The following is a 14,207-nucleotide window of genomic DNA, read 5'->3' as shown; positions in this document are numbered from 1 at the left end:
GACGCGGCAGTGCGCCAAATTCAACGCAAGCCTGAAATAATAGAGTGCCTGCTTATGATTCGTGGCATAAAAAAAATCATTCAGGCAGTCAACTACTTAGCAACACGTAAGGCACACCGCAAAGTGAATTGCTAAACTACTTTGTCACGCACACAAATAAAATTATTGGCCAAATATCTCCAATGAAATTTTAATTTTCATTAATTTCCTCTCCCCTCCCATAACCGCGCTTCGCACGTACACTGTACTTTGATGGATGCAGTACAACGGCTTCCAACGGTTCTCATACACCTCGGCTTTATAACGACCGATACAACTCCGTTCGCACAGTTCTGCTAGCACCACTACTGCCCCAAGTAAGTTAGACGGTGATGTGCCGTTCAACCACTGACGTCAGTAGTTGACGTTTCTGTTCAAGTCACGTGACTTTCCAGCCTCTTATCGACCACCGGAAATTCCAATGCGTTCTGTTTACGTAGCGTGAAACGCGCGATGGCAGAAGTACCATTGACAATAGCTTGACAAGGCGTTTACCTAGATAGCACAAGATACTTCGACGCTTTAACAACAGGTACACCAGTAATTCTTGCATTGGGGTGGAAGCTTCAGCGTGATCACGGACGGCGGTCCAGGTGGTCCACTTCGGCAGACTCAGTGGTGAACATCAGCGCTCGGCAAGTGTATCATTGCCATGATCTACTAGCACACGAGTGCGTAGTTCCGTTTTTTCGTAATGGCAGCTGTAGACTTGGACAGGCTGGACTCCCGACTGTCCCGCCTGCAAGCCGATCAGCTGTATTGCCTGGACGGCGACAGTTCTCTTGGCATCCCGAAGATCACGGGAAGGTCCGTTCCGGGCGCCATCGCCGATATTCGCGCGTGCATCTCTGCTATGGAAGACACGAATGAGCGTCTCCAGCGTCTGTGCGGCATCTACACGTGCCTCATGCTTAAGAAGGCGATTGGTCCCTGGGTTCTCTATCGCGTCGAGAACGCGGAAGGCGACCAGCAGGACTCCCTTTTCCACCGCTTCTCGTGGGAGGTGCATTCGAAGCCCGTCCCCGCTGAATCGTTGTCTATAAGCAAAGAACTCACTCAAGGATGTGCGCTGGTTACGCAAAGCGGAGGCACCGGCCACGACGTCTACTGCTTCGCTTTCTTTACATCATCGCGGTGGGTGGCAGTCTACAGACCACCAGAAGGCAATTCTGATGGAGTGCGTCAGGTTCTCGGCCGTACTTTCGGCGTTGATCCTAAGGAGCTCGAGCGAGGCGAGTACTTCAACCAGGATATGGCTTACGAGGCGGCCATGTTGATGGATATTGTCGGAGAACGCTGACCCTTGGTTGATTTGCCCACACTTCACGCTACTCAAAGCCGACATATTATTGCATGGTAAGTTCTTCTGCACTGATTGCATTGACCCTGGCCCAGAGCTTTCTGTAGACAACGTGCCATTTCGTTGCCTCCGGTATCGAAAGATATGGGCGCTGATGGCCACTGACGTCGTTTTTGTAGGGCCTCCGAGATCCGTGCGCTTTTGACGTACCGACAGCGCCATGCGATGACGAGGTCGTGTGATGCCAGGGTGACGTCACATGCTTTGCATATGCAATATCATCGCTTGACGATGATTTATAGATCACTCGTTCTCACGCTACCAACTATCTCTTTTAGTGTTTGATTGCGCATCTCGCGCATTTGCCTTTATGAGATATGTGCACAGATGAAAAAAAAATGTGATAGCAACGAATTTTATATCTGCTTTATCGAATAGGATTATCGTTTTCAAGCATGCTGGCGTAACACGGGACATGGAGCACTTTTGGTTGCTGTAACACGAAATAACACTTCGATATGTAGGTTGAAAATGTGCGGTATGTCCCGAGTTATTCGAGAACGTTTTTTTTTATTGCGCGGGCATCATTCACGTAAAAAGAATGTAATGGGAAGTAAACGAAGCAGTCGCTGCCTATGAAGCTGCTGGAGCACTTACGTTTTGGTGCTGGAGTAATTTTGTCAACTACTGCTACAGTTCAAGAGATAGTATGCCTTACTCTTATAGCTGAGTTGTCATTTTTCACCCCAGTGATTCTCTTTATAAATTTGCATTAACTTACCTTGATGTCTCAAAAACCTACGAGGGGAGTATAATGATATCCAAACAGTGTTTACGTGACTCTTTAACAAGAGTGATTCTCGTGGCAAGCGAGGGCTAACGAAAAACTTAAAGGACTGTTTTGTAAGCGGGGATGACATCGCCGGTATTTTGATTCGTGTGTGCTACCCCTTGTCGTACTCAGCACAGAGAAAGATCAAGCCTTAACGCATTTAAATTTATTGGCGCATTTAACATCGCTATACCTAAATTTATTTTCTTGTTTCTTTTACTTTTCCAGCTGGACGACGATGACACAACACGGCCAAGGCTACGTAGTTGCGACCCTAAACGCGACGCCAAATTGTCCTTTTACAAATGATTGCGCAGTGATTCATCTTCCTATAAATACTTTCGCTCTGCTAAAGTGGGTAGGAAACCTTGCAGCGCGTTTTAGTTTTGACGCGTGGACGGAAAGCCTTCCCACAAGTATCCTCTGACAACGCCAGAAAGTGCGCTTCGCTGCCTTGCATATTTCGGTTGAAATGGATTAAGAAGACGGCCAGGCAATGTGTGATGGCCTGGAATATGCGGCTAAATAAAATCAGTTTTATCTATGCTTTGGTACAAAGTAGGCTTATTTCTCTTATAAATACTTTCGATCGTTGTCCTCAAGGGCAGAACAATAAATGCGACATCAAGAACGGCAAGCAGCTATAAACGCTCTGTGACAAACACAAATAAGGACGCAACAGGTGTATACAAAACGAGTGCGAACTGTCACATTTGTCACTTCAACTAGCCTCTACTTTGGCTCTTCCAACTAGCAACTCGTTCGTTTCGCAACCACGGACGCTGCAACGAACGCACCGAATGTGGGGTGGTCTATTAACCCCCAGGACAGCGTGGCGTTACCTACGTCATGACGTCACTCACATGGGACCGGTGTATGCTGTCTCTGCTGGAAGACCACTATTCCTGCGCTTTTGGCATCGCTCGTTTTATTGTGCACCGCGCGTGCTCGTTACGAATCTCACTTCTTAAAGCGGTATGGTCAGTGGCTGTGTCTGTGGTGGCGCCCAAGAGATCACAATTGAGTGCTCAGGGGTGAGGCAAAGTTCACTAGGCACGTGAGAGAAAGAAGTTTGCGGGCGATAACGTAGCCGTTGCAAGCGTACGATTGGCGGAACAAGGGAGAGGTCTTTGCCCTGAAGTGGGCGTAGTCAGGTATGTGACGAGGCTGATGACGGTCGCCTAAGAATATCTGTTCGACATGAAAATTACGAAACCGTATGGCACTCGGAAGGGACGATAGGGTGTTGTATCTCGTATGGCTCAGCATATCAATAATGTAAAACTAAACGAAACCCAAGCAGTGCCTCGTGTTTGGTTGTTGATTACTGGAGCAGTTCTTTTAAGAGTAGCTGGAGCACTTTTATAAGTTGTCATATAATGGAGAGTCCGCTAGGGGGCCAGGCAAGGCCGGTGTGCCTCGCATAGGCTCTGTATTCGACGAAGTTTTTGTTGAACCAAGACTGCTTTTTTGGTGCCAACAGTGGTCTCTCTTGAACTTCAGCAAGTTGCCGACGCTGCTGGTGAGTGCCTCAAACCTCTTTGTTCTTGAGGAGCTTTGCAAACATCAACTCTTGCTGAGCGGGGGAACGCCGCCTCGTTAGCCCTAACGCCACCGGCACCGGCGTAGGGCTTGCGCTTCGACGCGCGTGCACAAGTTCATTCGGCGACGCACTGGCATACATTGTGAGTGGCACGAATTTACCTGCCACAGAATTCAACCAAGAAGAATGGACTGTAGTCCTGAATGCCCGACAACGCTCACCTCGACAACAGTCAAAATAAACTGAAGGAACGCAGTCAAGTAAAGCGGCGTCAGCTGCCGAAACGCCAGCACGCAAAACGGAATCACCGCCCAGCGTTTCCTCAAAGTTCGACGACACAGCTGTGGCGCGTCCTCGCTTAAAACGACTGCCACGGTTGCCAGTCGATGACTTCAAGATTGTCTTTCGTCCGAGTGCGGGCGTAGATCTGGCCCAATACAACGACGTAGAGTTACCAGCGGCTGTAGTCGCCAAAAGCGGACTGCACTCTGTTGTTGCCGACGAATATCTTGTGTGCACCAATCTGGCCAAGAATATTTTCACCGTGTCCACATCTTGCGCCGACCGAGTTGCCAACTATGCAAAAATACGAGAACTCACGCTACGTGGTAAAAAACTGGGATTTCACGCGTACATAGCTCCCCCGGACGGGGCACGGGCAGGGATCATCTACCGCGCTTGGAATGGTGAATCACCTCAGGACTTGCTTCAAGAATTACGTCGGGCGAATCCCCTTCTACCAATAGTCCAAGCAAGGGACATGGGGCGTACCTCACGCTCAGTGCTCATTCACTTCATGGCTGAGGAGCTTCCTCCGTCAGTCAAAATGTTTGGCATACTCTACGCCGTTTTCAACTTTCGACCGAAGGTGGAAGCGTGCCTAAACTGCAGACAAGTGGGCCACCGACGAGATGTATGTCCTTTGCCAAATCGCCTCACTTGCTCAAGCTGCGGACAGAAACACCCGGAGGACTATCCCTGCACCCCGCAGTGCGTCATCTGTGGGGACGCTCACAAGACGGGTGACAGGGCATGCAAGCAACGCTTTCAGCGTGGCTTCATCCGTCTCTCTCGGCCACGACAAAGGCCGCAACAAGAGCACCAGCAGGAGCAGCCCGAGTTCCAGCTCGAGAAGGAGTTTTTTCCAAGCATCGACGATAGAAATCGTAGCAGCAGAAGCAAGAGTCCTGAACGAAACTGTAGCAGCAGAAGCAGGAGTCCTGGACGAAACCGTGGCAGCAAAGGCAAAAGCCCTGGACGAAGTGCATCACAAAGCCGCGACTTCAGCACCAAACCCAAAAAGGTGAGCTGGGCAAAGCAAGCCTCCTGCTCCTGTTGTATGCTTTCTGACGCTAAAGAAAATTCTAAAACTCGGGAGACTGTCGAACGTCTAATGCGAGAGAATCAAGAGTTAAAGCAACAATTGGCTCTGGTGCTGGAACGTTTAAGTACACTTACAGCTGCCCCACCCGCGTCTTCTCCACCCCTATCTATCTCCCCCTCTGTCATAGAGCCTGATATGGCAGCAAAATCAGGGACCAATATTATAGATTCCTCTCCACAGCCAGCAAAAAAGAAAAGGACAGAGCAACCCGAGTCATCGGAGGACGATTTTAAAAGCACCAGTCAAAAAATTCGGAAAGAACGCCGCGAACTCAAACAGAAGGTTGATTTAGGCTTTACGCAAATTGCTGAACGCTTCAATAAGATAGAGAGTATTCTAGACGTGTTAGTTGCTCGGCTCGAATCTCTCCCACAATCTCAACCCTCTCCAGCGCCTTCGCAGCCATACCCCCTCCTGCACCCTCGCCTCATCTTCACCCTCTTCACTCTGCATATGGCAATGGAATTGCCGTGGATTACGAAACAAGAGAGACAACCTCTCACTTTATATACAGCGGTCTACACGGGCCCCTGATGTCATCTTCGTACAGGAGCCTTTAAAAGCTTGCAAACTCCTCGGCTATCAGGCTGTACATTCGCATCCTGGCTCCCCATGGGCTACCACATATATACAGAGGAACATCTCGTTTATAGAGCGTGATCTTTCCGATCTTTACAATGACTGCCTTCTTCTTGAACTTCTCCCACGTCGTACAGGACAAGGCACATATTTTGTTTTGAATATTTATTCTCATCCTAGAGATGGCCTCACTGCTGTTTTTGAAGCAATCGATAGGGCCATTCAAACAGCAAACTTTGCTCCCATAGTTGTAACGGGTGACCTTAATGCCCCGCACGTAGATTGGGGTTACAGGAGAAACACTCGGAAGGGCACCAGCCTTCTTCAATACATTCAGCGAAACAGGTGCACTCTAGTCACTGACTGCATGCTACCAACACGAATCGGCAACAGTGTGAGCAGAGATACCACCCCTGACCTTACTTTCACTAAAAATGTGCGACAAGCTAACTGGACACGCAGTGGGGTCAACCTCGGCAGTGATCATTACATCCTAACAATTACACTGCCCCATGCCAATTTTCGTCCACAGTTTCATTTAAAACATATTGTTGACTGGGATAAATTTCGCGAAATCCGAGGCCAAAACCCGAAAAAAGAAATTCAAACTACAAAGACTGGGTGTCTCAGCTTAAACAGGATGTAGCTCTTAGCGGAAAAGTAGCCCCAGCAGCACATATTCGTGATCCAGTAGACAGAAGGCTACTCCACCTATGGGAGGCCTATCAGAGCTTGGAGAAACGATGGCTCAAGCAAAAATATAATCGGAAACTAAAACGCAAAATGTCACAAACACTCCAGCTTGTAACTGAACACGCGGCCGAACTTTCATCGCAGCAATGGAACCAGATATGTAACCGACTCGACGGTACTCTACATATGAAGAACTCTTGGTCCCTGCTTCGCCATATGTTAGATCCATGCTCCTCGCGATGTGAAAGTAATAAGCGAATTACGAAACTCTTGTTTGAAGTAGAAGAACAAGGGCAAGACGTTGAAACTGCTCTTAAAACTACGCATTCCCCTGGCCCAAGGCGAGAATCGTTACCTTCCTACAATGGAGCTCCCAATGCAGACTTGGATGCACCAATTGCAGAGGCGGAAGTTTGGGCTGCCCTAAGCAAACTTCGCACCACATCTACTCCAGGACTAGATGGAATTACTAACAAAACACTCCGAAATTTAGACTCCAAGTCAGTGGCAGCTCTTACCGATTACATGAATCAACAATGGGAGCAGGGCACGCTGCCCCAGGAATGGAAGTCAGCTAAGGTGACTTTCATACCCAAACATAATAAGCCGTTAGACCTTAATAATTTGAGACCGATCTCTCTTACCTCATGTACAGGAAAACTGATGGAGCATGTAATTCTCAATCGCCTTAATCGCTACATGGAACAAGAAAAACCATTCCCCTCCACCATGTACGGCTTCCGTGCGGGACTCTCCACTCAGGATGTCATGCTGCAGCTTAAGGAGGACGCGCTAAATCCTACTTTTCCACACATCACCAGAGCCATCCTTGCATTGGACCTGACTAAGGCTTTTGATAATGTTTCTCATTCCTTGATTTTACAATCTTTTAGTGAACTAAACGTAGGCTCTCGCACGCACAGGTATGTATCTGCCTTTCTCAGCAATAGGTCCGTCTGCCTACAGTTGGGCACTTTCAAAACCGATCCCTTCATGCTAGGTAGGAATGGAACGCCCCAGGGATCTGTTTTGTCGCCGTTCCTTTTCAACGTTACTCTCATACCGCTAGCGCGGGAACTTGCCAAACTTTCTTCCATCAATCACTCCTTGTACGGGGATGACATCACCATCTGGGTCAATACTGGCAACCATGGCGAAATCGAAGCAAAGCTTCAGTTGGCCGCTGACATTGTTGTTAAACACGCCACCAACAGTATTGGGCTCACCTGCTCGGCGGCTAAATCGGAACTCCTAGTAATTGACTTTAAAAAGCAAGATACATGTCACATTCAAGTCATGCTTGATGACACCCCTATTCGCAGGGTCAATAAAATCAATATTTTAGGCCTTAATATTTCCGACAATGGCTCGAACGCTGACACCATAAAGTTAATCCGCACCTCAGTTCAAAATACAGCTTCCCTCATTAAGCGCATATCCAATCGTCATCGCGGCATGAGGGAAGCAGACACACGCCGCCTCATACAGGCCTTTTGCCTATGCAGAATACCTGTTCTATCCCCTACCTCTATCTCTCACTTACGGAGACCGAGCAACTTAACAGGCTCATTCGTAATGCCTATAAAACTGCGCTCCATCTCCCTAAATCAACAGCCACGGATAAACTACTTCAACTTGGGGTGCACAACACTCGGGGAGAGCTTGTAGAGGCGCATCTTTTCAGCCAATATCAAAGACTATCACTCTCAGAAACAGGACAGGTACTCCTGCGCCGACTTGGAATCAACGTTCTTGGTCACACCACGGCCACGCACGCAGTTCCCGTCACTGTTAGCAGCAACCTATTAATCCCGCCACTCCCCCAAAATACTCACCCAGAACATAATCGGGCGCGACGGGAAGCTCGAGCCAAGTCCCTTCAGAAGCACTTCCCTCCTCATTCTCCCGCAGTCTATGTAGACGCGGCCGAATATGTAGATCATCGAGATTTTGCGGTAGCCGTCGTAGATGGATTTCAAAAACTGGTCGCTAGTGCGTCCCTTCCAAGTTCGACAGAATCCCTGGAAGCAGAGGAGGCGGCAATTGCTTTAGCCATTGTTCACTCCTCCGCTGAGTATATTTTTTCTGAATCAAAAACTGCAATTCCTAATTTCGCCACTTTCCGAATTCATTCTCCGGCTGCTAAAATTCTTGAATCATCTCTTCCGCCTGATCGCCTCATCAACCTCCTCTGGGTCCCTGCGCACTGTGGACACCCAGGCAACACGGCCGCTCACACCCAAGCCCAAGCACTCGCCAACCGGGCTCACAGCGACCTGCCTTTGCTTCGAAGTGCCAGGGATCGACTCCTCAGCTATCACGATATCACGCTATTTTACCGAAATTCCCGCCTAACGTATCCCCCACCACATAAATCTCTCTCCAGAAGTGACCAAGCTTTGTGGCGCAGACTTTAAACGGCCACAGTAACGACTCCTTTTCTTCTCTCCCTTTTTACACATGGCGAAACCTCGCCTCATTGCAACTTATGTCCTAGCACCAGAGCCGACTTCCAGCGCATATTTCTGAATTGTCCAAACAAACCCAAGCCTCCGTGGCAAGGGTCAGAACACCAGGAGCGATGGGAGGCTGCTCTGCGCAGCTCGCAACCGGGTTTACAGCTCCGGACAGCGAGCTGGGCCAGAAGGGTCGCCGAAGCACAGCAGTGTCCGGCCACCTAGAGCGGCCTGAGGGCTCGTCGTCATCCTGATTCCACTTCCCCAACCACACCCCCCCTCAAATGATTCCTTCGTGAATCAATAAAGTTGATTACCTACCTACCTGTCATATAATGATGTACCTCTCGTTTATTATTCACTACACAAGTCGATTGTCCGGGAAGTGTTCAAAATTTCTAAACTACCAGCGTAGTTAAGAGGATTCGTAATGCGCGTACACTGCCTCCTCTCTCCTTTCGTCCCTAAAAAATCGCTGGAAAGCCGAACAGTGGGATGAGACCGGGAAAAGTAGCCACCTCAGCACGTGTCAAAGCTTTGATCACTATTTTTTTTCTCAGTTCAAAGGCAGTGGATAACTCCCAGCGCCACCACGAGCACGCTAGTGTAATACCACATAGCTTAATTCCAGCGCTGTAGAGCTTAGAGCAGGTATGTGGAGGCACCTCATGGTGGCGGCGGTAAGCGTCTGGAACACGGCGTGGCCTCCGTGATGAGAGCCGCAGCGCGTCGTCGCTTGTCGCCGGAGCCACTCTCGAAGGCCACGCGCACGGATGCTCAAATATGACAGAGTTTTTCTGCTAAGACTTGACCTGGCTTGCGAAACGGCCGAGTGGGCAATGTCTAGCGTCTTCGAAACGAATATATGAATTCCATAGCCTGTGTACCGTCATAACATTAGAATCATGCTTACAGGTTGTGGAAAGGCAATGTTTAGAGTCGGAAGCACGAAATAACACAAATATATCTATATACTGGCCATACGACCGACCATAGGAGCTCTGCTATGGAGCTCTGCTGTTCAAGCTGGAGTTAAGGCCGTTGATGTCGGCAGACAGAGGACTCTGCCAGTGTGCGCCACAAACTGAAGATATGTACCAAGAAGCTCCTAGCGTAGAATATTCATGCATGGTAAAGCATACCAAGAGGTTAGCAGAGGAAAGTGAGGCTGATGAGGAAGAAAGAAGGCGGGCAAGGGTAAACCATAGCATTACATAGTACAGTATAGCATAAAAAGGGGTGGGAAAGAGGAGCTATGGAGACGAGGTGTGGCGAGGGGGTCAGGAGGTGGTCAAGGAAGATAGATATGCTAGTACAAAACGATATAACTCAATCTGAGCTCGTCGGTTGCTAGCGCTTGCACGCCATTTGCGCTGAAGATTGCACAGACGTGGAACTGTCCAAGTTTTCAAGTGCACACATTTTTGCATCGCTAGGTTTGAATTTTCCCGTTTTCATAACAAATTCATATACCGTTCATAGTAGGGCGTTTCCCGCATCTGTGACGTGCGCAGAAAGCAGGAGCAATGGCGTCTGCGTTATGGCGCCCACAGTAGCGTAGGTCACCCCTGACACCGCAAGGCCGTCTGCTCAGACACCTTTTGACACAAACACGTGGTGGTTGGCGTGGATCGCAGGAGTTGCATGAGCACAGTTTCTGCTTTGTTCGCCATGAACGCACTTCAGAGGGGTCCTTCGGAGCGAGTGGTGGTGTAAAGCGGTGGGCGGTATTCCACCAGTGCCAACCGAGCCGAAGACTTGAAATTCCAAACATAAGATATCTTGTATACCGTAATCGCTTACACAAAAGACGCTGCATAAAAAGGTCGCGCTGGAATGATAACCCAAAATGTGGTTAGCGTGCGACGCTCCCAGAGACGCCAAACAAGACGAATGTGTAAGCAACGAATCACTGGAGTGATTCGGAAAGATGGGCTAATCGGTTTTGTTACATACTGAAGCTTTAGCGCACACACACACGAAGACAAATACGATAGGGACTGCGCTGGTCCCCGTGTCTCCATCGTATTTGTCCTCCTGTATGTGCGCTTAAGCTCCAGTATGAATCACCGGGTACGTTATTCCACGCCACATCGTCTTATGTGTACGTTACCGTGAAACGGCACAATGTGGACGAAACTGGCACGCACTAGATTTCAGAAAATGCCTGCGCAGTAGCATTTCTTTTTCTGGCCAGATAGCCTATTTGAAGCCATCTAAGGACGCACGTGATGTTGATATCGCTCCGTAATATTTTCCCGCTGCGTTATCGAGAGCAAGCGCAATCTTTTTCCATGTCGATTTCTATTGTGAAGAAACGCGCCGCCCACCAGATGTCGCATCTCAAGCACACATTCGGGTCTGTTACGGCAGACTGAACTACACGGTCAGTTCTTAGCCGCTCACGCCGATTCAGATCCAGGATAGGGTCTTCGTCGGCAGGCTATACTTCTTCGGCAAACTCCTACAGCTATCCGTGCCAAGAACAGCGCGGAGGCTTCATCATAAACAGTGGGCTACAGGAAGCGCGTAGACATCTGCTGCGACACTAAACAGAACTTTCCATACTCGTGCTGTCACACTGCACAGCAACTGGCTGCCCACATCACACGACTTTCCGAACAAGGCCCCCATTTTCAGCCGGTCATGGCAGAAGAGGACATCAACACATTGTGTCTTCACATGAGACACTTGTCTTTGGATCAAGTGCGCAGCCTCGAAGACGACAAGGTGATACCGAGTCTGCGCCTCGGAGACGTCCAGGATAGCAAATAGGCCCGCGACAAAGTCTGTGCTGCCCTAAAATCAGGCGAGTCACGCCTGGTGCGACTTCGCAAGCTCGCTGAGGCCTACTGCTGGCTCTTTGCGCGCAGCCAGAGGCTCACGTGGGCGCTCTTCGTGCTGAATCAGAGCATGCCGCCCGTCCACGACTTCACGCTGCAGACGCTTATAGCGACTGCGCTAACGTTTCCGGGAGTGGACATCGGGTACGTGACCCTGACCAGAAGGAGAGAGCGCTACGCGTGTGCAATCACAGCCGAAAAACAGTCCGACCCGGAGGGTGCGCTAATCGTCGTGGGCATGTGCACGTGGCAGGACTTGCCGTACCTGGCAATGTGTTTCCCCGGCACGAGTTTTGTGGCGCGAGTCCAGCCTCTTGTCGACGACATCCTCGAGTGCAAGTGCGACGACATATTTCTCGACTGCTACACTGGCATCGACCGGACACTAGCTAGAGCCAACATTCATTGCATGCAATCTGCAAGTGGTGTAGCGGGAGTGTTGAAATCGACATTGAAACTGTAGACTAGCTACAGACACTCGAACGTCAAGTACAAGTTCATACTCACTGACAGTATCTGAACGGCGAGACTAATGCAACGCGGAATGTGGCCATGTGTAAGGGTACGCCTGCTTCTTTACGTCAATATACCATTGGTCAAGTTGTTATGGCGGTTAATTGCTAGCCCGGAGATCGCGGGATCGAATCTCGACCTCGGCGTTTGCGTTTGATCGAGGCGGAATGGTCTAGCCCGTGAGGTTATGGTGAGGTGAACTTTATAGCACCCCACGTGGTTGAGTTTCTCGGAGTCCTCCTGTACGTCATCTCTCGTAATAATATTGCAGTTTTCGAACGTTAAGTCCTAATATGTAATTTTACCTTTACGTCATTCATTTACTAACCTATAGCCAACTACATAGCGGGCTGCCTGTGAGACCAGATTTATTGGAGGTGCTTGGTATTGTTAAGGAAGAAATGATTTTGCTGCCACTAGGAATAGGTATCGGTAAACGGGTGATCGCGCTCTTCCCGTTCAATGCCCAGCGCACGGAAGTTTTGAAGTTAGACGACTCTAGTTGTGTGGTGTGAAATAGGCAGTATGAAAGCGCTAGTCAAAAAGAAACTGATTCCTTCAATTAAATTCTTCGGGTATGTTTCTGAAGAGTCTGCGCTCCGTGAAGAGCAGGTCTTTGGATGATCCGTGGTTCTTAAGTGTGTGCGCAACGATTTTTCTGACATTCCGTGATGTTTCATTATGAAGGTCAACGATTGTAGTGGACAGCTTGTCTAGCACTCAAAGAAAGTTAATATTACGCTCCTGGTCGCTTTCCTATTTCATTAATGTGAGAGACAAGGCACGCGTGTAAAGTCTGCTGGCTTCGCACTGCGTGCCGGTGATTTTAGTTCGGGGAACAGCACATTGCGTGCGTGTGTGTGTCATATACAACCTCCTGGTGCAGTAACCTCCTTGACGGGAAGTATATGCTTCGTGTCCGAACTCATCTTTAACGATTCGGCTACGCAAGGAAAAAAACATGGTGAGAGCAGATAGTAAACAAATTCCGACTCAACCATCACTGTTTCAAGGTAGATATGAACTGCTCCTAATAAAATACACTTAGCATGTGTTGACGACGTTCCCCCATTGCCCGATATTAGCACGTAAGGACCACACTAGCACATCCTCCTCAAGAGGGCACTGCTAGGAGAGAGTGACGTTTTTATGCACTCGAACCTAGGTTCTTGCTTGCAAGGTTCCTTGTGACGCAATACTGCGTAGCTTCACTGTCATGTAAAAGTGTATATGTCTCGACCAATTTTACATTCTTGGCTCGCCATTCGAAGAATCGGGGCGTGCCAGCACGAACAAAATATCTCGATACAACCACACACGCCCACTATCAACTTGATAGGCGCATATCGGCGGAAAAGAAGGCAGGCACGATAAATTATCTTCGTATAATCCTTCAAAAGACGGACTTATCAGTCCGGAAAACGGAGGGGGGTGGGAATACGTGAAAGAGAAGAGTTAAGGCGCTTGATTTCTTTTTTGTGTAAGTTAATCGAAGGCAGGTTCACGCATGCGCTAATATTATTTTACTGGATACACCAACACGCAAAGTACGGCTGAAGAGTCACAGGGGGAGTTTAGCAAATTAATGAAAGTTGAAATCTTAGTGCAAATCTATCGCTGACATGTTTAATATTGTGCGTGACAAAATAAATCGGCAATTTCCTTTGTGGTATGCTTGTCGTTTTGCTAAGTAGTTCTCTGTCTAAAATTTTTATGGCACGAATGATGCGCAGGCAGGCTAAGAATAGAGGCTTGTAATTATTTCTGTGCACTGGTCAGGTGGGAGGCGGCCTTTCGCAGCTCCCTCCTGGCCGACCAACTTTGGGCCGTCCAGCAGGCCCGCGGAGCGGCCGATAGGCTTGGCCTAACGGTCCCGACGTGGGAGACGCCCGCTGCGCGCTGACGCGCGCCTTGCAGGACCTCAATAAAGTTTCGCAACCAACTGGCGTGCCGAAGCACTTTCGCTCGTTGTACCGGGGCTGTATCGCGCGTATGGCCTGTTCACTGCTTATCTGCACACGTGTT

At 49.1% G+C, this 14,207-nt stretch overlaps 1 protein-coding gene across 1 annotated transcript; it reads left to right on the top strand.

Annotated features, from left to right (window-relative positions):
• Positions 1-548: 548 nt before the first annotated feature.
• Positions 549-2,729, top strand: LOC142768539 (uncharacterized). Its single transcript, XM_075870537.1, has 2 exons — positions 549-1,395; positions 2,400-2,729. Exon 1 carries the CDS (start codon positions 734-736, stop codon positions 1,337-1,339), a length of 606 nt encoding a protein of 201 aa, XP_075726652.1. The 5' UTR covers positions 549-733; the 3' UTR covers positions 1,340-1,395; positions 2,400-2,729.
• Positions 2,730-14,207: the final 11,478 nt, after the last annotated feature.

This window comes from Rhipicephalus microplus, chromosome 8 (assembly GCF_043290135.1).
Source record: "Rhipicephalus microplus isolate Deutch F79 chromosome 8, USDA_Rmic, whole genome shotgun sequence".
Classification (NCBI taxonomy): domain Eukaryota; kingdom Metazoa; phylum Arthropoda; class Arachnida; order Ixodida; family Ixodidae; genus Rhipicephalus; species Rhipicephalus microplus.
This window is presented reverse-complemented; position numbering and strand designations above follow the sequence as displayed.